Source organism: Microcebus murinus, chromosome 19 (assembly GCF_040939455.1).
Source record: "Microcebus murinus isolate Inina chromosome 19, M.murinus_Inina_mat1.0, whole genome shotgun sequence".
In the NCBI taxonomy this organism is placed as follows: domain Eukaryota; kingdom Metazoa; phylum Chordata; class Mammalia; order Primates; family Cheirogaleidae; genus Microcebus; species Microcebus murinus.
Genome location: NC_134122.1, coordinates 12,256,534 through 12,280,408, shown reverse-complemented (window position 1 = coordinate 12,280,408; position 23,875 = coordinate 12,256,534). Strand labels below are relative to the sequence as shown.

General features: G+C 42.2%; 1 protein-coding gene across 1 annotated transcript in view; it reads left to right on the top strand.

Annotated features, from left to right (window-relative positions):
- Positions 1-23,875, top strand: part of VPS35L (VPS35 endosomal protein sorting factor like) — a 108,508-nt gene that overhangs the window by 27,932 nt on the left and 56,701 nt on the right. The window contains exons 9-14 of the mRNA XM_075995131.1: positions 1,855-1,914; positions 10,693-10,789; positions 11,499-11,546; positions 13,319-13,416; positions 16,973-17,046; positions 17,548-17,670. Coding sequence (XP_075851246.1) covers positions 1,855-1,914; positions 10,693-10,789; positions 11,499-11,546; positions 13,319-13,416; positions 16,973-17,046; positions 17,548-17,670 — 500 coding nt within the window. The remainder of the gene's footprint in view (positions 1-1,854; positions 1,915-10,692; positions 10,790-11,498; positions 11,547-13,318; positions 13,417-16,972; positions 17,047-17,547; positions 17,671-23,875) is intronic.

The following is a 23,875-nucleotide window of genomic DNA, read 5'->3' as shown; positions in this document are numbered from 1 at the left end:
GGCCAGGGAGCCCATGGCCCCAGGAAAGGAAAGCTCCTCCTGCCAGGAGGAAAAAGACAAGTGGCTTTGAGAACTGGGGCTTGTTCTCTAAGATTTCCCAGGTTCTTCTAAATGGAATCGACGGTTTGGAACAGTGCTCCCCATCCTTGGCTGCACATTGAAATCACCTGGGGGGCTTTAAAAACACTCCCAGCTACTCCCAAGACCTTTATGTCAGAACCCCTGAGGACAGACACAGACATCCTCATATTTTCAAGAGCCCCAGGTGCTCTCAGTGTGCAGCCAGGTTGGAGAGGCGCTGGACAGAGGGAGGAGAGAGGCTTCTTGCTGCTTCTGCAGATCCCGGAGCCAAGGCAGGTTTTCGCTCGGAGACCCACTGGCGTATGCCTAAATCAGTGCCTTTCATGCTTCCTTGTGTATAAGAATTTTCCAGTGAGGTTATTCAAAGTCCATATTCCTAGTCTTTGCCCTCCAAAATACTCTTTTTCATCAGCTACGTGTGCATTCTCAACAAGTGTCTTCTGGTGATTGTCATGTAGAGTGGTTCACACTAGAAGAGGCTCCTGGGGTTCCTCTTAGCTTGGGTGGCTTCCCTCCTTCCTAGCATCGTGTCATCTCTTGGTGATGTCATTTGATCCCATATTCTTTGACCAGAAGTGATCCTTATATTTTCCTATCTCTTTTACCATGCAAAGATAAGATGTTGTTCCTTACTGCCCCGCGTAATGGGGTTATGGGACAAAAGCACATAAATGGAGGAAAATGCTTTTTACATTGAAGGTGATTGGGGAGGATTTAGAAAATGAGTAAGAACTGTAATTTTTACCCCCTGCATACTGATAACATTTTCCAAAATACAGGAACAGAATAAATAAAATGTTTGGTACTAGTTTGGGGTTCCAGACTGCCCATCGGTTTTTGTAAATAGAATTCTATTGGATCACAGCTGCGTCCATTTGTTTACCTATTGTCTGCGGCTGCTTTTGTGCTACAGTGGCAAAGTTGAGTAGTTATGATAGTGACCAGTGACCCACAAGACCTAAAATACATTCATCAACCCACCCAGCAAATCTTGCGAACCCACTACGTGCCAGGCACTGGTCAGGTCGGAAGTGTGTCCGTGGACAAAACAAGCACAAATCTGCCCTCGTGGACCCTACATTCTAGTTGCTGCACCAAATTCTCAGGCAGTTCCCGTAAATGATCGAGGCATACTGGTGATGAGTGGTAGAGACTGGGGGGCAGTAGAGACTGTCACGTCGCAATCTGGGTAGTGTATATGCCATTTTAAGGGGCAGCTACTAATCTGCCCTAGTTTTGTGTTATCCTGTAGGGTTACGGGTACATTTTTGGTACATCTTACATGAAGAAGCAGGAAATCCAGTTTTGTTTTTGTTTTTTTTTTTTCATGTGAATTCTCCCAGTTTTTACCTATTGGTAACTAATTCAAAAAATGTTACAGCACTTTGCGGGCTGTCGTGGTACAGACCATACAAAACTGGTGGCAGGCTGGATTCAGCCCATGGGCTACGCATTGTGTCCTCTGGCCTGGAACAGAACATAGACCATACTCTGAGTGAGTGGAGACACTGGTGGCTCCCTTGGCCCCGAGTGTCAGCTAACCGGTCATTTTCCTGCCTCTCACAGATAGTAAAAGTCCCCTTTTTTCGGTAGAAATGAGAAGCAAAACAAAAGAAACATGGCTTAAAATTTGTCCCACCAGATGGCAGCAAACTATCACCAGTTAAAGCGTGTCCAGGGGATGGCATCTCTACGTCCCTAGTTAACAAGCGTTTATTTAGCTTTTGCTCCCGAAGAGTGCGATGCTAACACCGTCTGTCCTTCCCTCCCCAGGAAAGCTCGTGTATGAGCGCATCTTTTCCATGTGTGTGGATAGCCGCAGCGTCTTGCCAGGTAACGCCGTACCTGTTTTCTTGAGTGTCATCCTGTCCTGGAGTTGGGATTAGGTTTTTATTGAGGATTCATTAAGGCTTGATAAAATTATTAATTTTGGGTGTGTTAATAGTACCAAAAAGGCCGGGCGAGGTGGCTCACGCCTGTAATCCTAGCACTCTGGGAGGCCGAGGCGGGCGGATTGCTCAAGGTCAGGAGTTCAAAACCAACCTGAGCGAGACCCCGTCTCTACCATAAAAATAGAAAGAAATTAATTGGCCAACTAATATATATATATATATAAAAATCAGCCGGGCATGGTGGCGCATGCCTGTAGTCCCAGCTACTCGGGAGGCTGAGGCAGGAGGATCACTTGAGCCCAGGAGTTTGAGGTTGCTGTGAGCTAGGCTGACGCCACGGCACTCACTCTAGCCTAGGCAAGAAAGCGAGACTCTGTCTCAAAAAAAAAAAAAAAAAAAAAAAAAATAGTACCAAAAAAAACCCCAAAAAAAACCTCTGAAGATTTCTGATCTTTTCAGTCTTCTAAAAACATTAGAAATCATTCTCCAAGGTCTATATGAAAAAAAAAATAAAAAAAAAATAAAAACATTAGAAGGTTTCCAAAAGGCTTGTCTAGGAATTTGGACAAGTAATTCGAATCTGCAAGAATGAAAAGATGTTACAGTTAGATTCAGCTGAACTTTCACACAAACTTCTTTTCCTCTGCTGCTTGACATTTTTAATATTTTTCCTTCATAACTTTCTTTCCGAAGAAGCAAATTGTTTTGGAAAAAAACAACTTTACGTGTATTAAAGAACAATGTCAAATAAATCAATAGTAACTGATGCTTTGAATTCAAAATCCATACCCAGGTGATTCTGCATTAAATTTATTACCAATCAAATTTAAATTCTCAGGAGGTTATAATGGGACAAGTACATAATGAATTTCTTTTGCCATATAAATAATAACAGTGATATGTCTGGCAACGCAGAACTCTCAGCTGCAGCTTCCTTTTTTGTTTTTTTTTTTATTCCTCTTTTTAAGTCCCACGCACTGCTGTAAGGAGACATTCTCATCCATCCAGGCTAGAGCAACCAGCTTGTTCCACCTCACTCCGGCTCCCCTGTGCTCCTAGCAGTGGTATTTCCCCCAGAGATGCAGAGAGAGTGCTAGCAGCAGTAACCCATAATTTGACCCATATTATTTCTTCTTTACTCCTTCCTTCTTCTCACCATTCCTTCCTCCTCTTTTCTCTTCCTCCCTCCTCTTTCTCCTCCTCCTCTTCCTCTTTTTCACCCTCTTCCTCTCCCATCTATCTACTCATCTACCTATCTACCTGTCTTTTTAACACCATTTAATGTACATATTTCTCGGAAAGAAAGAGACAGAGCTCTACAGACTTTTAGGGCTAAAAAACCTCTTTGAAACCATCTCGTTTCATTATAGACAAGTAAACTCAGTACAGAAGAGTCAGGGTCTTGTCTGAGGCCTTGCCACCAGCCAGCGAGACCCTTGCTCTTGTGCTGCACCTGCACTGTCCCTTATGGCAGCCACCAGCCACATGTGGCTCTTGAGCACTTGGGATGTGGCCAGTCCAAATTGAGATGATTGAGATGTGCTGTGAATATTTTTAAAAAGACCCCAGATTCCAAAGACTTAGTACAAATAGAAGACCCTAAGGTAGCTCACTAATAATTTGTTTATATTGAGTACATGTTGAAATGATACTTTGGATGAATTGGACTAAAGTATACTATTAAATAATTTCACCTGTTTTGTTTTACCTTTTCAACGTGGCTCATGTAGTATTTCTGTGGGACCCTCCTCTCCACTGCATCACACCTCTAATGGTGTTTTTTACCAGCTCTTCCAGGCATCTCAAGCGTGGGAGGCAGTGATCCTGGAAAGACCTTCTCTGCCTGCTTGAGGATTTGGGAAATCTGAGCCCATTTATTTAACTTACACTTGCCAATTTGCACTCCCTGTGCTATACCAGCAGCAGCAAACTTCAACCAGCAGGCGGAATTAAACCCAAATTGGTGTTTTCTTTGGCAACAACAGCATTTTTAAAAAATGCTTTTTGATGCAGGTTTTATTTCTTCCTATTGTTGTACCTAAGCACTTGCAAATATTTATATTACCTGCCTGGCCCCCAGAGGTATTCGAGTTTGCGTCTTCAGTGACTATACAAATAACATTTTAGGACCAATTAAAGAACAATTCCTAATAACTGACTCCCTACCTAAATTCTACAAGTTCAAAATATAATAAAAGGCTGGTCCTTGTCTAAATAGATTAATTAACGCTTTTACCACTAAAATTCTTCCCTCTCCGAATATCTATTTCTTTTTACCTTGAGCAAAATCAGGCTTTTGTTTTCTTGAAAATGAGTTCTTCGTTATTTTTGTCCTTTTAGTTAAAGTCTTCATCCGCATGTGTTTTCTCTGGTTCCAAGAACATGAAAGGGAAAGGGACAGGCTATTCACAAAGTTGTCAGTGATCTGGGGAACGACTCTTAATTATAATTATGAAGAATGCTTTTGAAATCTATTGTGCAGAACTCTGCCCAACGAGATTATGTATGAAGAGAAATCTGGTGGCATTTGTACTCATTCTTTCCATTTGAATCAAGTTCTGACTGGTGAATTTAATACGTAAGCTCTTTGCCTTTGGGAGTTTTAACTAAGGTGTATCTCTTCTGAGTTTAGACAGATACAATGTCCTTTGGGTTCATGAAAAGTACACACTACTAGATTTTTTTCTTCCCAACATTTCTTTTTTTTTTTTTTTTTTTTTTTTTTTTGTCGACAGGATTTTGCATGCCGACCAACATTTCTTAATCCAGTGTATGTATGAAGAGGCCATCTACTCTGAGTGATAAAGTCATTTTATTTCCAGCTTGGGAAAAATGACTTGTGTTTATTGTATTAATATTATGGCTCTCATCATCATCATCTCAGCATTCCCACCTTCATTCTTTCCCCACGGCTGATGTGGGTCACATGAGGACAGGCAGTGGCCTTAACTAACCCGGCCTTTCCAGCACAGACTAAGGATGCCAGTCCCTATAACATTGTTATGTAAAGAGACCTTTCGCTGCTAGGGTAGACTTGGCAAATAAATGAAAGAGAGCTAGACTCATTGGTCTCCTGCCTCCTCCTAAAATATCCACAGAAGCTCGGGGTTGAATAAAGAAGCACCACAAAGGAAAAATAAGTGGAAAGTAGAACATATCTGTTCCTTATTACATCAGAGTCTCTTCTGAGTTAATTTCTAGGTTTTGAAATTGTTCCCCACATAGCAGCTCAAATGCTCAAGTATAAATCATGTTGTGTCCTGCCCTTGCCGTGCTCAGAGCTCTCAAACTCCTCACCGAGCCTCGAGCCTCGTGTGAGCTGGTGTGTGACGTCTGCCCCTCCCCCTCCGGTGCAGTGCATCCGCTTGCTTTCTGTTTTGTGACCGCGGTGACCTAACGTCCTACCTACCTCAGAGCCTTGCACTTGCTGGTTCCTCTCCCTGGAATATATTTCCTCCACATGTAAGTGTGTCTGGCTCCCTTTTATAATTCAGGGCTGAGCTCAAATGCTGCCTCTGTGGGAGCCTTCTCTGACCACTGTATTTAATGAACTCTATGTCACCCCTCAGTCTCACTCAAGTCGCTCTGTATTCCAATACCTAGTTTTATATCTTTCATAGTACTGACTGCTATTGGATATTATTTTGTTTTTTGGGGGTTTTTTGCCTGCTTAATTTTTTTCCTGTTTATCATTTGTCCTCCCCCGCTGTAATGTAAGCTTCATGAAGACAGGGTCTGCCTTATGCAAAGTTGCCTCCCCAAAGCCTAGAACACTTCCTTTACTTGGACCTTAGGGCATATTTGTGTTGAGCAAATGAAGTAAAGAAATATAGTATTTAGCATGCTGTAAGATCTTAAAGTCTTGCATAACATCCATTTCCTAAATTGTCCCTTGAGCTGGAAGGAAAGCCTAAAGACTATGTATTGGTATATCCCAGGGGTAGGGAACCTTTTCATGTTGGAAGTCTGCATTAATTTAGCTGTAATCAAATAAAGCCACATGCAAGAAACTTCAACTAGATATACGTAATAATATACATTGTTTTGTAAAAGTCTACTATATATTTAATAATTTAAAAAAAATGAAAACTATTTGTTAATTTTGAAGTTACCTTTTAATGACTTTGTGGTGTCAGCTTTTTGTTGGAAAGCACTTAAATATTTGGTTACAGCATGGAGGTCCGTAGTTTCAGTTGATCCTCTAGATCCATGGTTCCCAACCCTGGGACCACATAGTGCCCCTCCCTTCCACCTTCTCTGGAAAAATTGTCTCCCATGAAACTTAGGAAGGGAGTTGGTGCACAGCAGGAGGCAACTGACGGACTGACAAGGGAAGCTTCATCTATATTTACAGCTGTTCCCCATTGCTTGCATCACCCCCTGAACTCTGCCAACCCTGTCCCCTGTCCCCCATCCATGGAAAAATTGTTTTCCATGAAACCAGTCCCTGGTGCCAAAAAGGTTGGGGACTGCTGCTCTCAATGGGTATCAGTCATTTGTGACCTTAAGGGCATCTTGATTTTGGTTATGAAGGAGAATGTAGATTTCTAGCAATAAGTGTGGTTGAAAAGCAAGAAAGCTTTTTTTGGGCATGTTGCTGAAGGTATGGGTATTCTATGGCATTTTCTCATATTTCAACTGGATCTTTCTTTTTTTTTTTTCTTTGAGACAGTCTCACTGTTGCCCAGGCTAGAGTGAGTGCCGTGGCATCAGCCTAGCTCACAGCAGCCTCAAACTCCTGGGCTCAAGCGATCCTCCTGCCTCAGCCTCCCAAGTAGCTGGGACTACAGGCATGCACCACCATGCCCAGCTAATTTTTTCTATATATATATTATTTGGCCAATTAATTTCTTTCCATTCTAGTAGAGACAGGGGTCTTGCTCTTGCTCAGGCTGGTTTCGAACTCCTGAACTCGAGCAATCCTCCCACCTTGGCCTCGCAGAGTGCTAGGATTACAGGCGTGAGCCACTGAGCCTGGCCTCAACTGGATCTTTCTTAGCATCAGACAATGACTTTAAAATATCATCTACTGAAAGCTCAATCAATTCCATCTGTTGTTTTTTAGGTGTCTTGATGATGTCAACTAGGTGAGGCTGAAATGTTAATTTGAGTGTGATGTCATGATTCTCAAAGTCAGTGAACCTTTCATTATATTCTCCAATTAATAGGTCTGTAACAGCTGCATATTCTTCAAATGATTCACATATATCTATCATATGCTCATCAGTGACCTTTGCTAACTTGGGAAAATGTTTATCCAAAATTTCCTTTTGAAGAAGTGTTTTGGAAAAAAAAAAAAGCTTTTTAAAAAATGCTTGGATTTTTTGCCATGTCATATATAGACTTAGTTTTACCTTGCAAAGAAATATTTAAATCATTTTTATTCGACCTGGTGTCACACAGAAGTGCTGTATTCCTATAGAAATCTTTCAATAATTCAACACTGCTTATTCTATTCTTCATAAAATTTAGCTATCTGTTCTCGCAGGGATAAAATTTTGGCTAACACCTGTTTCTGTGATAGCCAAGAGCGCTTTAGAGTGATATGGCAAATCCAGACTGAATATGTCATAGTTCAAATTTAGCAGATTATGAAGCTGACGATGCAGTGTTGCATTTGCACAAATATGGTTAACAATACTTGTTGCAAAGTATATTTAAGCTTTAGCACAGAGATTTTGCTGATGCACAATACAATGAAAAAAAAAGACAGCATCTGGATCTGTTAATACTTTTTTTTATCTGTGCAATAAACCCTCATGCTTTCCTGTCATGGAAGGTGCACTGTCTATACATATATGTACTCACTATGTTTACCAAATTCAGTCCAACTTCACGACATTTGTCTTGAAAGTTGTTGAAGATATCTATTCTCTGTGTTCTGTTCGTAAGAGTGCCCAAAGCGAGTAACTCTTTATAGCAAAGAAAATGTTCTGTTACGACCCAATAAAGAATAAAACCTGTGCCAAGTCAGCAGTATCAGTTGATTCATCCAAAATGATTGAATAATATATCTTTTCCTTTTGAAGTATCTCATGAAATTGTTCTGTTAAGTTGAAGGCTAATTCATGCTGCCAATCAGTTCTGGTTCTCCTTGAAAGAGGCAGTTGTTTATACTTTGAAATGTTATCGGGATCCAGGCATCCTACAGCTTCAACCATGCATTCTTACATCACTGAATGGCTTCCCTTTTTTCCATGAGTATATAAGCTATTTTATAAGTTGCTTCAGTGGCATTATTTCCAGGTCTTAATGCTGCTTGAAAGAATTGTCTTTGCTTTTGCTTTTCATCTCTTAATTTCTGCAATACAACCTTTTATGCCTCTCCCTCTAATTTAAAATATTTGTGGTCCTTATGAGTGCTATAATGCTAATGAGCATTGAATTTCTTTAATGTTGATATTGCAGTATCCCAAAGCAAGCAAATTATCTTATCCTTAGCAGAAACAACATAATATTGCAATTCCCAATGCTCATTAAAAAGTCTGTTTTCTTCCTTCAGCATTCTCTTGGTCATCTTTGACATGATACTCTGTTAAGCAGACAGAATTAAAAAATACTGTTGAGATGTGCAACTATTCACAGATTCCACTTCAAACAGAAACACAGTGCACCATCGTCAAAAACTGATAACAGACTGGGGTACTTAACCCCCATAAACTCTCACCAGCCAGCCTCGTGCAGTTGTGGTGCCAGTCAGGCTGGGGAAATTAGAACTAAATCATGAGCATAGCAGCCATCAGTTTGGCTCTTATGGCTTACTAATGTTCTAATTGTGCCAGTCACTCTGGGAGGATTATTTCATTGAAATTTACTTTATTCTTTGCTATTTTAAATACATTCATTTGAAAAATAAAAAAGATGAACAAAAATGTATTAATGAAAATAAAAAGATTTTTTCTGTAAAATTTGAATTCTGTCAAAAGGCCATGTTTAAGGACCTAGAAGGCCACATGTGGCCTTGTGGCTGTAGGTTCCCCACCTTGGTATATGCAGATTGTTGTATAGCTGGTAGTCAATGTATGGATGCAGGGCAAGGTGCCTTTAGAGTGATTTCCAGCTCTTTTAGACAAATTGCATCACTGTTTCACCCTTTGCAAAAGCCTCAGTTCCCTCAATCGTGGAATGAGAGATTTTATAGCTGACCTCAGAGACTTATTTTTGCTTTTGGATTTTAAGCCTCATGATTCAGTCATATGAAGGGAAATTACAGCTGCCCCTCCCTTTCCCAAAAGACAAGATTGACAAGTGAATTTAAGAATATCCCTTATCTTTTCCTGTCTGGATCTCTTGAAAATAGGGGGAAAGTTAATTTATGTGTACAGATTCAGGCCAGGAAGGGCAAAATGGTCATTTCCCATCCTTTTGAAAATAATGAATAGTTCTCAAATGAATGAAGCATGCCAGACATCCAAAAATAGTAAATACTCAAGACTTTAGTTTCACAATATCTGCAGTCATGATTAGTGACTGTTCTCTGCTAGAGAAGTACCTAGAGGTTTATCTTTTTTGCTGAGTCCATAGAAATTTTGATCACTTTACTCATATGTCACCAAGTGGCAGAATCAGAGATGAAAAGTGACTCACTGCAAAACAAGATGAGGGCCAACAAGCTAAGAATCATTTGCTATAGTCTAAAATGATTAACTTTTCTCTTTTTGATTGAATCCTAAAAGTATAAAACATACTCAATGGTGAGATGAAACTCCAATCTTTGCTGAAATCATTTAGAAGAAATCTTTTCCATGCGAGAGTTCGACTCAAAATAATAACAGAGTTCAGGGCTGTTGGGGCAGCTAGACAGTGCCGGTGATCCTGAATTCTGTCTTGATGCTCTCATGGTCCACTGTGGCTACAGCGGTTCCAGTTATTGTATCTGCATTCCAATCAGCAAGCAAGAAGGAGCAAGGCTGGGCAAGTCCCTTCCCTTAAAGATATTTGCCAGAAGTTGCATTTCCCTTTCTATCCTGGGTCCCATGATGACACCTAGCTGTAAGGATGGCCATTAGCCCAGCAGAAAAATGAAAGCTCTGTTATTAAAGAGAAAGAGAATAGATATGGGGTAACTGACAGTTTCATCCCAAGGTGACATGGGTCTTGGAGCCAGTCTGGAGCTGGCAGCCTGACTCTGACTGGTTTCTCACCCCTGGGGCTTGCTTTACCTTCAGGCTGGCCCATTGATCCGTAGAGCAAAAGCTGAGATCACATTTCATGTTGCAGTTGCAGGTCCCTAAAGCATCTGGAATTCTCAACAGTATTGTCTCAGTTACTGGTAGGTAACCACAAACCTCTGGATTATATTAAAGGCAATGATTAAGAATGTAGGCAGTGAGGCCAGACTGCCTGGGTTGAATTCCAGCTGTTACATTTGCTTTCTGTGGGCTCTGGGCAAGTTACTAAACTTCTCTGTGCCTCGGTCTCTGCACCAATAAAAAAGGATAATGAAAGTACATAGCTCGCAGGGCTATTTTGGGGATTAGGTGAGCTAACATCTGTAAAGCACTCTGAACAGCACCTGGCACATAGAACGCCTGTGTGTGTACAAACTATTGTTATCTGTTGCTTCCTAATAATGATATTTGCAAGGGAAGACAAAAGGGACTGATGACCCTACCCCCTTTTCTGCTCCATGGTCACTTGTTCCCATCCCAGGACTCATGGCAGCTGTGAAAGATCCTGAGATTTAGGGGGGCTGATGGTTATTGTTTTTGTGTTACAGATCACTTTTCTCCAGAGAATACAAATGACACGGCCAAGGAAACATGCCTAAATTGGTTTTTCAAGATTGCTTCCATCAGGGAACTCATTCCGAGATTGTATCCTTTTTTTTTGTCTGATGATTTTTAAGATAGGCTAGAAGAGTTGCACTGTTAATAGAAGCCATGTGATGGGATGCCCTGAAATTCCTGTTGAAAATCTGGTCCCGTTACGGTTGCTAGCCTGAAAATACAGGGCAGGCCACATTGTAGAAGCCCTTGGACTCTTGCTCTCTCCAAACAGTTTTTTTGTTTTTTACTTTGAATATGATGCCATGTATCAGGCTTTTGTTTCCTAGAGGAACATTCCCACATTAATTCTCTCATTTAAAATGCTTCATCTTTATGTGTTTTCTCTGGTTCCAAGAACTTGAAAGAACAAGATCAAACTTTTCTGCACAACTGCCAATACTGAAGAACAGAAAATTCATCTTATACACAAATTGCATCTTAGTGAACTAAAGTTCATTCTTACCCCATAGAGCCTTGATTGGAAATGCTCAAAACCCAGTTTAGATTTCAGCATGCAACCATGAGTCAACATGTAACATTTTCCACCGTTTGTTTTAAATAAGTATGAAACCTCGAAACCCATGTCTGGAAAGCACAAGCCACTCGCTTACTTAATTTTCTGGATTGTTTAGGGCCATTGTGGTCCCCAGCTCCCGAGACCTGCTTATGTCTGTTCATGAATAGTATAGTTCTTTTTCCCCCCCGGAAGCGAATAGGCCGTCTGGAAAATGTCTTCCTTAACAGAATGTTTTTGTAGTTATGTGGAAGCATCCATCCTGAAGTGTAACAAGTTCCTCTCTAAAACGTAAGGCTCTTTTCTAATGCCTAGAATCATAAAATTTCTAAATATCACACACACGTGCGTGTGGGCACACACGCTAATGGCAATGGAATAGTAGCTATTATTGAGCTATTCAGTCCTTAGGGTGTGCTATTAAATGAAAACTTAATGAAGTGGAGACACCAGCTTACTCTCCGTATCAGAGAGAGGAAAACTCAAGCGAGGAGAGGTTGGTTGAGTAGCTCGTGGAAGATTATCCGGGCTGGATTTGAATCCTGGCTGTGCTGTTACTAGCTTTGTGGTCCTGAGCAAGTTATTTGGGGTCCCTGAGCCTCAGTCTTTTCTCCTAAGAAGAGTTCTGTGTGGATGCTCTGAGCTGCACACGCAAAACTGAGTCTTGCCTGGCACGCAGTGGGTCCACGATCAGTGTTGCTGTTGCTGTTTGGTGATGGAAATGTTGACCTTGGAAGCAGAAGCCTGTGCCCTTAGGGCTGAGGCCTGATGCGACTCTGGCTCATCACTGATATTGGGGGTTTTTTGTTTTTTTTTTTTTTTTGAGATGGGGTCTTGTTTGCTATGTTTTCCAGGCTGGTCTTGAACTCCTGGGCTCAAATGATCCTTCTGCTTCAGTCTCCTGAGTAGCTAGGACTATAGACATGTGCCACTGTGCCCAGCTACATCATAGACATTGTTTTACAAATAATTACAGAGCTTGGGGAACCCAGATCTGCTTTCTGCAGAGCTGGTGAAACGATGAGTCACATTGGATAGCTAGATAATAAACTCTTTGAAGCCAGGGCCTGACTCATGGTGCTCCATCAATAACCATTTTGATTGGATTTATAATTTGTACCACAGGTGTTTGATTTGGATCTAGGGATGCCTGGGGTAGTTTGGGGGATCACATGGGTGCTAAAGAAACAGTTATTTTGCCTTACCAGTTGGGGTAGGATAATGCCTTAGACTGAGGGAGGTCCTGTGTTGTAAAAGAAAAAGAAATCGTAGTTCACATAGACAAGGGTGGGAGGATGTCTGATGCAGCCTCAGGTGCTAGGAAGGAGCAGGGCACAGCGCAGTAAATCAGTGCCAAAGGAACCCAGATGGGGAGAGCAGATCAAGGGGTGACCAGTGCATGGAAAATCACTGGAGGCAAAAACTGTTAACATTAGTAAAATAAATGTGACCTCGAGCAGGAAAAAAATGTGGTTAGCGTCCAGCACTGAGCAAATGATAAAGATGAAAGAAATCACTCAATGAACGAATTGTGTCAAGACAGAGGACTGTTGTTACATTGCCTTAGAAAACTCTGAAACTTTGACCTTGGTGCGTTACTGAAACTTGATCCCCACCCCCACAAAATTGAGGAAGTTTTTATCTTTAAAAAACAAAAGGGCCAGGCACGGTGGCTCACGCCTGTAATCCTAGCTCTCTGGGAGGCCGAGGTGGGCGGATTGCTCAAGGTCAGGAGTTCAAAACCAGCCTGAGCAAGAGCGAGACCCCATCTCTACTATAAATAGAAAGAAATTAATTGGCCAACTGATATGTATATAAAAAAATTAGCCGGGCATGGTGGCACACGCCTGTAGTCCCAGCTACTCGGGAGGCTGAGGCAGAAGGATCGCTGGAGCCCAGGAGTGTGAGGTTGCTGTGAGCTAGGCTGACGCCACGGCACTCACTCTAGCCTGGACAACAAAGCGAGACTCTGTCTCAAAAAAAATAAATAAGTAAAAAATAAAAACAAATGAACGGAGAGTTCTCACCTCGGGTATAATGCTGCCCTCTTTTGTCCCTCGCAGGGGAATTTCTGAGTGCCTGCCTCGGCTAACGCGCATGATCAGAGGGATCGGAGACCCGCTGGTGTCTGTGTACGCCCGCGCCTACCTGTGCCGGGTAGGTCGCGCCGGGCGCTGGCCTCGCGTGCAGGGCCTCGGCCTGTGTCCTTACCCTCCGCCCTGCTCCGCACGGGGCACCGACAGAAGGACTTTATCAGCTGCTAACTTTGGAACGTGGCTCTTCCACGGAAAGTAGAGCTGTAGGATTTCTTTTAAAAATTAATTTTAAAGTAGACCGACTTACCATCACTCTAATTAGGAGGCGTTTAAGGTCATCTTCGTACAAATGAACTGGTTTTGAGAATTAATTGTTTCTCGGTTCTTGCTGGGAAGGAGGAGGCTCCGAAAGCCTTGCGGATGACAGGTTGCTTTTCGTTGACCTGGAACTTGCTCGCCCCTTTGTCTTGAATTTGATTGCTTTATTAGTTCTTCCGCCCTCCTGTTAAAGGGCTGGCTCAGAGTGCAAGTTGGCGAGACGGTGGGGCAGGTGAGCGGTGTCCCACGCGACAGCAGGCCTCGGAGGGCAATGGGCCTGGCATAGGCAGCTGCTCTGATTGTAAATCACTTGCCCTTTCTCTCCTTTCAAACACTGTGAGGCTTCCATTCAAAACTAGTTATAATAACGTTTTCTCACTTATGAGAAATACCACCCATGGAGAGCATGCGGTCAGTTTCCTGCAGCCCACCCAGGGGCGCTGCCCTCCTGAGGACTCCCTAGCAGGAGGAATCGTCAGCCTTGTCCCATCAGCATTGTGCACCTTCAGAAAGTGCCTGTTGCCCCAGTGAACCCTAGGCTTCCTTGAGGGCAAAGCGACAGTTAGGAGCTCCCCATGAGCTTTTCTGCATGTCGTTTAATCAGAAGGCGAGAGCATGTAGCCTTCCATTTGCTTCTTCTGCGTGACACCTAGCAGACGATGGAAGCCCTGCGTTCTCAGGTGTCGCAGAAAACTCCGTCACTGCCCTTAGTAGATGGTAAACAACATTATGAAGGATATTTTTATGGTGTCCTTGATACTGAGAATGAAAGAAAAAGTCTTTGTTTAAGGGCGCCCTACTCCCACTTTGGAACAGAAGCCAAAATGTGCATCGCTCTCTGCTTGAAACGTGGGGCGGACTTTTCATCCAGGAGGAGCAGGTGTGTTTCCAAGAGCTTCAGCTTTTGAACGTAGTGAAGCTTGAATACTCCTCCCAAGTCAGTGTTTGCTGAGGGCCTCCAGCGCCCACCACACTCTGCTGGGCTCTGTGGGAGAGATGCAAAGATATCGTCATCTGTGTATTTCCATTCCACTGCCTCTCGCCTGGTTTGAACTCGCCCTGACATCTGTTGAATAGTAAAGTAATACAGACTTAGTTAGAATCATGCTGTGTCTTATGAAGATGATTCCGGTTATTAAAGAGAAAGCAGAATGGAGGGAAATATACATTCCTTGCAAACCTGTTTTAAAGTTTGAAGTAAAGTACATGAGCTAGGGAAAAGATCATGTTTGTTACGCTAAAGTGCCTTTGAATGGCAGATGTGACTTAAAAACATGGTGACAATGAGGAGAAGATGCAGAGGACAAAGCGGACTTGTCCCAGAAAGACTGGTGTGCCCTGCAGCTATTGCAGTCATTTTTGTCAGTCCACGGAATGCATCGATTGCCCTGGTTGGGTAGACACTACAAGTCTTTTGACATAGAAAAAAATAAGAGACGGTCTATGCATTAGTAAGGATTCTTTCAGTTGCAAGTGGCAAAAACCCAATTTATGCTACTTTAAGCAAAAAGAGGAATTTATTGGCTTGTGTGTCTGAAGATGCCAGGGGTGGTGCAGCCATGGCTAGATCCAGGGCCTCAGAGAGCCATGCCAGGAATCAGCCTCTCCCTCCGTCACTCAGCTCTGCTTTCCTGAGTTGGCTTCATTCTGTGGCTTGCTCTTTCTACATGGTGGCCCTTATCGGCTCCAGGCTTCCATTCCACCAGCTTGGGAACCCTGCCTCAGGGCTGATTCTAAGTGGACCACCTTAGTCACCTGCCCAATCCTAGGACATTCACTGTGGGCTGGGAGATGCTTACCGACCGGGTCTGGCTCTGGCACTCACCCCTGGAACTGAGTGGGATGGGTCCAGTTCTACCACAAACCTCATGCGCTGAGAGAAAGGTTTGAGTCCCCAGAGACAAATCACTTTGCAGATACCAGAAGCAGAGGGGCTGAATGCTGGCCAGACTGCAACAGCAGATGGAAATCTTGAGCAACTACCCTGTTGCTCTGGGTAGAAATCTTCTAGACCCAAGCAGATTTCCAAGCTGCTCATTTGGCTTGGTGAGAAGAGGTAAACAAAAAACAAAAGCAGCGAGTGGGTCAGGCGTAGGGGGAGCTTGAAGCTGTTTTTTAAAGGAAAGTATGATTAACCCCTTCCACTCATCTCCAGGGCTCATTCACCACCGGGCAGCCTTTGCTGTCACCTAACAGATAATTATTGCCTTTTCTACCATAGGATTAAGTGGAAGGAAAGACAATAGAATCAGAACACAGTAGAACTGGATCTGACATTCGTTGTTAGTATTTTTTTTAATCTGTGTGTTTGTCCTTGGAAACAATTCTTCCTTTACTCAACAACCCTAGAGCTGCTCTTAGAATCTAATGCCCTGGTGGTTCTGGAATAAATCTTCCCAGAGGAATTGTTCACAGCCATTTGAAACACATCATTAGTGTTAACCATCACGACCTCTGGGTGGGGGAAGGTGAGTGGGGGAAAATGGGTCCCCATTTGAAGCAAGGGGTTTCCAGAAAGCAGCTTCTTCTATGAAGTTGCTTTTGTGGTTAAGCAGCCATTTGGAATTGAGGTGTTTCTGAGGAGCTCAGTATAAAGAATATTATGATGTTTCGTTTTGTTTTAAATATATGAACTCCCCTCCATAGCTCATACCTCCAGTGTTCTAATCCCAGTGTTCTGGCACCTTCTCTGTGATTAACAAATTTTTTTCAGCTGGAGATGTTACGATCTGTTTTTTAAACAATGAACTCAGGAGCCAGTGGATTATAGCATTATTACCCTTCATACTTGTCTTATATAAAATTGCTTAAACTATATTAAAATCTGTGTTTGCCTCCATGACTGCCTAGCAGAGAATGAATCCGTATAGCTGTGAGCCATGCAACAGTGGTAGCACAGTATGCAGAATCCAAGCTGACTCTCTTTATGTACTGCGATCTTTTCGCTTCATCTACTAAGTATAACCACACGTGTGTTTATCATTTTTTTTTGAGAGGAAGAGAATATTGTATACACAATCTTGAGCGTACATTCCTTTTTAGGGCTATATTGATTTTTGTTCTCTTGGTCATCTGTTCAGAAATACATTTTTTACCTTTGGGAAATTGCAAAGATGATTACTGCAGATGTTGCCCTTTTTTCGTTAAAAATACCTTCTTCGGGTCTTTCTTATAAAAGCAATACATATTTATTGAATAAGGAAGCATAAGAAAAAAGAATAAAAATTAACTTTGGACTTTTTCTCTATATTTATACAGATGTGTATATATTTTTTTAATTAACAGAAATGCCATCACACTGTAGTTGTTTACAACTCGTTTTTCCATTGTCATGGTAGTCTCATTTTTTTTGGCTGCAGGTAGGAATGGAAGTGGCTCCACATCTCAAAGAAAGCCTCAATAAGAACTTTTTTGACTTCCTCCTTACATTCAAACAGGTAAGAGAACACTCTCCAAACAGCTAATCGATATGACAATTATATGACAGCAAATTCACAAACCCAGTTGGTTTTCCACGCTGAGAATGCCTTAAAGCTCTTTAAAAGTGCAAACCCTAGAAAATTACACTAGCGTCTGTTGTAGACAATTAAAATGTGTTGATTGTACCGAACAAGTGAAGAGCGTTAATATGCATGTGTTAACAGAAAACGTCTCCAGTTGATCAGCCTTTCTTCTCAGCATCTGCTGCCTCCATTTTTATCAGGTTACTTCTTTCCACAGCGCATATTCCCCAAACAGCTCAGCTTGGTGACATGAGAAACTTTCTGTAGGTTTTTTTCTAGTTTTTTTTTTTTTTTTTAAAAAAAAGCAACTTGAGAAAGCAGGCTGTTTCTCTTGGGGCCATCCAAATGCTTACAAGTATGCACAGTCTTTGAGTTACACACTCTTTGTTGTTTGATTTCTCCTCCTTTGCTAAGTGTTGATTTGGTCTCCTGTAGATTCATGGGGACACGGTCCAGAACCAGCTGGTGATCCAAGGAGTGGACCTCCCATCCTACCTCCCCTTATACTCTCCTGCCATGGACTGGATCTTCCAGTGCATCTCCTACCACGCCCCTGAGGTAACGGCCAGGGAGCTTCAGTGTGACGGGCACCTCCCAGGAGGGACGCCGCGGCGTCTCCCTCCATGTTGCGGCAGCCCCTGCGCTCTGTGCCCCGAAATGCCAACAGGGCCCTTTCGTAACAGCTGCAGCAGCGTCCACACCAGCCAGCCTGCACAGAGTGCTCACCATCGTGGCTGGTTCTGTGCAGGGCGCTTTTCCTAGGTAGTCTCGCTTTAACAACTCTGGGAGGGGCTGTGGTCCCGCAGGGGGGCCAAATACGCATGTAGGGTCGGTCACACAGCTAGAAAGTAGTGGACTCTGACATCAAGGCCAACAAGCTGTGTAGCCTCTTCACTTACCTTCCTATGCTCCCTTTGTTTATAATAATCCAGTAAAGTCAGGAAAGCAGGTAATATTTTCTCCATTTTACGGAAGGAAAATAAAACTTAGATACTTAATTGCTTTTATAAGATTTTTTTTTTTGGTCTAATTTAAGTATTGTCAGGACTTAAAATAACATCAGAATCATAGCAGAAATATTTTTTTCTTCGCTGAGATTGAGAAGCAGTTTTAGTAGGAGACCAGTTCACTTTGGCATAATAACTGCGCTAGACGAAGCTTTCCTTGTCTTCCTTTGGTGGTTACAAAGAAAAGGGAGAGGGTACTTAGAGCAAAGCAGAATTTAAAGACACCTACCTTTTCTCCTCGGTGCTGCTAACACGTTGAAAGCCCTACAGAAAAAAAAAGGGGCATGACTTTGACTAAGCAATCCCATTTTTAAGAATTTATCCTGCAGAACTAATTAGATGAGTGCATAAACATACAAATACACACAGGTTTGTTCATGGTAGTGCAGAATTGGAGGCAAATATCAGAGGGGAGTGGTTAAATTATGGCAGTGGGCCATTTAAAATGATGGTGACCCCTGAACATCTGTACATACTGACATAAGGGTGTTCACAACCTATTCCTGTGTGCAGAAAAGGCGGTTACACACATGGCTGTGTGTGCCATAAGTGGCAATGTGGCCTAGTGTTCGGGTGTGGGCTCGTGTCAGGGTGCCTGAGTCTGCATCTCAGCTCTATTACAGCTGTTGTGATAGAGGCCAAGTAATTTGTTCCTAACTGCTCTGAGCCTCCTTTCTTCATCTGTAAAACGGGAGCAATAATAATAATTCCCATTTTCCAATCTGTGGCAAGGATCAAACAAGGCCATGCGCCTACAGTGCTTAGCGTAGTGCCCCACACATGGTACTTGCAAACACAACTTTTATGTGTGCGTGAGAGCTGGGAGGGAGATATGACAAAACATCACTGCGGGGTGAGATTTGGGAGTGTCTTATTTTTCTTTGCCTGTTTGTGTTTTCTAACTTCTCAACATGTATGTACCATTTGCATTCTTTTTCAAATTCCAAAGTTGGAGGAGAAAAACAGGGACATCTTGTACTTCAGCTGAATGTTCTTACTATTAGGTCAATTGATTTTAAATCAAGCTGGCATAAAGGGAAGACTGGTTGAAATTTTGCTGCCCATTGTCTGTGACCCTCAGCATGGTTTCAGCAACCACATGCTGTCCCCAGCTTCCCGGAAAACTTACTATGAACTTGACTGTAGAAGGAGAGCTGCCCTAGCTACTCTGCTGAATGATGGAGACACAGAAGCAGCACTGACGTGGCAAGAATAAGAACACTTACTTTTTCTTATTTTAATGAAAGGCAAAATGAGATTAAAAACAAAAGGTACATGTCATAAGGCATTCTTCTTTTTATTTTAAGCTTCAGTAATCTCAGAGGATGGCAGAAGCTGTGAGCAGAGCTCTCCTGGGGGTGAAGCTCTAGGAAATCATTATTGCACTAGAATAAGTGATTAAAAAATTAGGTCACCTGAATAATAATAAACTCTGATTCTTGGGGCAGTTAAATAAGGGACATGTAGTGTCTTGTTAAAAAAAATTAATCATTTTCAAAATGCAAAAGAACTGATGTCAGTGTGGAAGGTCGTGTTGAAGACGCATGTGACAGTTTGATGCCTAAAAGCTCTGACAGTGCTGGGTGTGAGTCCACTGGGGAGTAGAGCCAGGTGTGTCTTTAAGAGGCCTCCAAAATAAAGGCTGGTAAAGTTTGTCTGCAGCAGTTGCTAATGTACAGAGCAGACAGGTGAGAGAAGGAAAGGGGGAATACCTTCAGTTGTGAATATTTGACATATACGAAATTTCAAATCAAAATTGAAATAAAAACAGTAAAACCAGGTAGTGTCTTAGTTTGTTCAGGCTGCTGTAACAAAAGTGCCATAGGCCGATGGCTTATAAAGAACAAACATTTATTTCTCACAGTTCTAGAGGCTGGAAGCGGAAGTAAGAGGTCAGGATGGCAGCGTCAGGTTCTGGTGAAGGCCTCTTCTCTCGGTGTGTCCTTACATGGTGGAAAGAGACTCAGTCTCTGGACTCACAGCTCAGTCTCTGGACTCACAGGGGCACCGATTCCATTTGTGAGGGCTCTACCCTCATGACCCAGTTACTTCCCACAGGCCTATCTCTTAACACTGCCACCTTGGGGGTTAAGATTTCAATCTATGAATTTTGGAAGGACACAAAGATTCAGTCCATAACTGGGAGTGATGATTCAAAAAGGTTTTTTTTTTGGTGTTTGAAGACAGGATTTGTGGGTTTTTTTTTTATGTAGTTGATATTATAGTAAGTAAAAAATGGATTTATGTACCCAGTTTCAGGCACATTCTGCACAGGAAAAAAGCAACCATTTCGTAAAACCTGCTTTTAGGCAATGAAAACAAATCCATTGATAAACTTCTCATCAGTGTCACCCAGCAGCTGATTGCTTGTTGGGGGTGGCGTGGGAGGTGTGGAGGGAAAATGGCCTAACCCCTGACATCAGGGTGTGGATGGTGTGGAGTCTCCTGATTCCTGGCTGAGCTATGGGATGCAAATTGTACATGTTGAAAAAGCAGAAAGTGCATCATTTGAGGTTGGAGCAGGCAGTTGGCAGACCTGGGTTCAAACTGTAGCTGTGTTGCCTTGGGCTACTTGAGCTCCTTGTACCTCAGTTTTGCCAGCTGTAAAATGGGGCTAATAATGGAACGTTCCTCTAAAGGCTGTTATGATGGTTGGCTGTGATGATCCACATCAGTGCAGGCCAGGACCTGACACATGGTAGGCACCAGGCAAATGAGGGTGGCCACCATCATTATGGCCAGTTCGGACAGGCCTTGGTGGAGCCGTTGGGGACCTGAGCCAACCCAAAGGCCAGGAAGCAAGCAGGGGAAGGGCCCTGTACGAACAGAGGCAGGTAACAGGAGTCATAAGGGGACCAGCATTACTGGAGAAGGGTGAGAAACGAGGCTGGCTGGGAGGGGACCAGGTTGCCCTGGGCCAGGCCACAGAGGTTGTTGAACGTGATATCAGGAGAGCAGGGCGCTCCGAAGGCTTTTGCTCAGGGGCGTGATTTGCACAAAGTGGTGCTTAAAGATCAGATTGGCAGACGCGTACCAGATGGAGTAGGAAGAGGAAAACCATGGTGGCTGTGCAGAAATGAGAGGTGGGACAGATAAGAGGGAATTTCATAATTAGAAAAAAAATAATCCGAAAAAAAATCTGTATTTTTGTATTAACAAAAATACAGATTCATTGGGAAGAATTTGGAAAAGATAGAAAGGTTAAAAGGAGAAAAGGAGAAAAATAGCTGGCCCAAATCCTGCCATGCATCTGTAATGGGTCAGTGTTAACATGTTGACATCAATGCATTTTCTCTCTCTCTTCCTTTTTTCTCTTCCCTCCACCTCCTTTCCTTCTCCCCTCTCATCTCCTTCCCTCTCCTTTCTCGTTTTTTCAGATGAGAATTTCCCCCTGTATAATTTTGTGTTTAATGTCGTAACAAACACTTCCACCTGTTTTTAAAGTTTTGTGCCCATCTGTTATTTCAGGAGCTGTTTAGAAGGCAGAGCTTGTTGCAATGGAGAATGGGGGTGGGAGATGGGCACAGCTCAACTTATGAGCCTCTTACACAAATACCTCTTTTGTGAGGCTCAGTCTGTGCTAAGCACTGTGTTGGTTGCTTTACTTGGGTGATCCTAATTCATTTTCACGGCTTCTTAGGATAGGTTCCAAAGCTGTGTAGCCGTTTTGGTGGTAACTCTGAAACCAGCAAGCCAACAGATTTGTTCTTTCAATTCCTCCTCTAAACTCTTCCTGTCTAGGTGTCTCTTATTAACTGCTATGCTTGAGATGGGATTTAAAGGCCCTAACAAATTGACCCATGGAACTATGGTCATACTACACATTGCACTTTAAACATTTTAAAACATGACTAAGCTAACTGTGCAAATCCAAGAATAGCCTTGGTCAGTGCTAATCCCCCTTAAGCATGCAGTCCTAATGTTTTAAATTAGGAAAAAAATTCCAGTGAAAGAGAAATAATAGGAAAAATTAAAATTTTCTCCTTTTTCATGCCTGGGGTATAGAATTTCTTTTTGTTCACATTGAAATATTTTGTATGTCTTTGAAACTTGAGCATATTAACTCTGCATTGGGGGAAAGGATATTAGATTTTACGATTAGTTTCTGATTTTGCCCACCATTTATATTTTTGCTTCATTTAGAAAAATAAGGGGAAAAAATAAGGAAAATATGCTATGCATATCATTTCATCCTCTTTTGTGAAGCAGTATTTGTAAACGCTGATTGGAAGTTTATTTCGTAAAAGCAGAAGGACAAGTTTGTGAGCACTCTGGCCTTCATATTAGTTTGTCTCAGTTTAGAAAACAGGAATGCAACCTTGGCTTGACTTCTTTCCTTACTTCCTGTACTTTTGAAGTGGGTAAAATAACCCTAATCTGGAGATCACTTTAAAATATCAGTGAAACATGATGATAGTTCTACAAATTCATATATATTGATGAAATTTCATAGATACAAAGACATACTCTTCTTCCCCAAAAAAGGAGCGCTTATAAAAGCTGGTGAAATACTTGAGTGAATTGTAACCTACCAGTGTCAGTTTCCTGGCTTTAATCATGTAAGATGTCACCATTGGGAGAATCTTGGGTAGTGAGTACCCAGGACTTCTCTCTTCTGTTCTTGCAATTATTTACCAGTCTATAATTAATTCAAAATAAAAAGTTTTTGAAGAATCTTTCAATTAGGGGCAGTTTGAAAAATGATGTTATATTCATGGTATGGACTCCTCAACCATTAAAAAGAGTAAGGCCTAAAACAGCAACTCAGTACTGTTAAAAAAAAAAAAAAAAGAAAAGAAAAGAAAAAAGAGTGAGGTCAATTTGAGTGTACCAACATGGGAAGGAGAGAGGACCAAGCTAAATTCTTGAGTAAAAAGGGCAAGTTGCAGCCCAATATTTATAAGATTATCCATTATGTAACAATCCCATTATGTAAAAGCAAAACTAGACTTTTGCAATAATATATATCCACAGAGCATAGGGAAAGTTCTGGATAAACACTAAAATGTTGACAGTGGTGAATCTCTAGGAAGTGGAAGTTGATGGGGGGAGGGAGGTTATACACGTCTTTCTTGATGCTTGCCAATATTGTTTGAACTTTGATCCATAGGCATTCTTTATTTTTACAGTTTTTATAAAAACAATGAAATTTTATATGTAGATAAGTGACACATACAGGCAACAACAGTAACAGAAACCTGAAACAGAGATGAACATACCAAGTAAATGCCTGCCCTGGGGATCCTCTGAATCTTCAAGCTCTGATGCATGTGAAAGGGAAACATGCTGAGCTGCGAGTTTTTCGGGGGTTGATCCCAGCCAAAAGGCTTGTTTCGATCTCAGTCTGTTTTGAACTGTTGTTCATTTTGTTCTTGCCAAAGATGATCAATTCCATCACTTCTTGGGGGTGGGGGGAGGGGGGGAATCAATAACCTCCAACAGACCTGCCTGGGATCCATCATGTTTGGCTCTCCAGGCACTTATGTGTATTCCTGGATTCCTATATGACAGCAGAGCCTTTTAAAAAAAAGTTGTTATGTTCTCGGAGGCATCTTTAATGCATTCATCTTTTGTGAAAAAGAGAACTCTTTAAGCATTTGTCTTGCCTTAATGATGAGAATCTTTTGTCCATATGTTGGCATTTAACCTGGAAGTGGCAGGCCAAAACGTCTCATTTATTTGTGTGTGTTTGTACGTATGCGCGCACGTATATGGGGTAGAATAAGCCTCATGCAGGCATAGATTCCTGTCTGTTT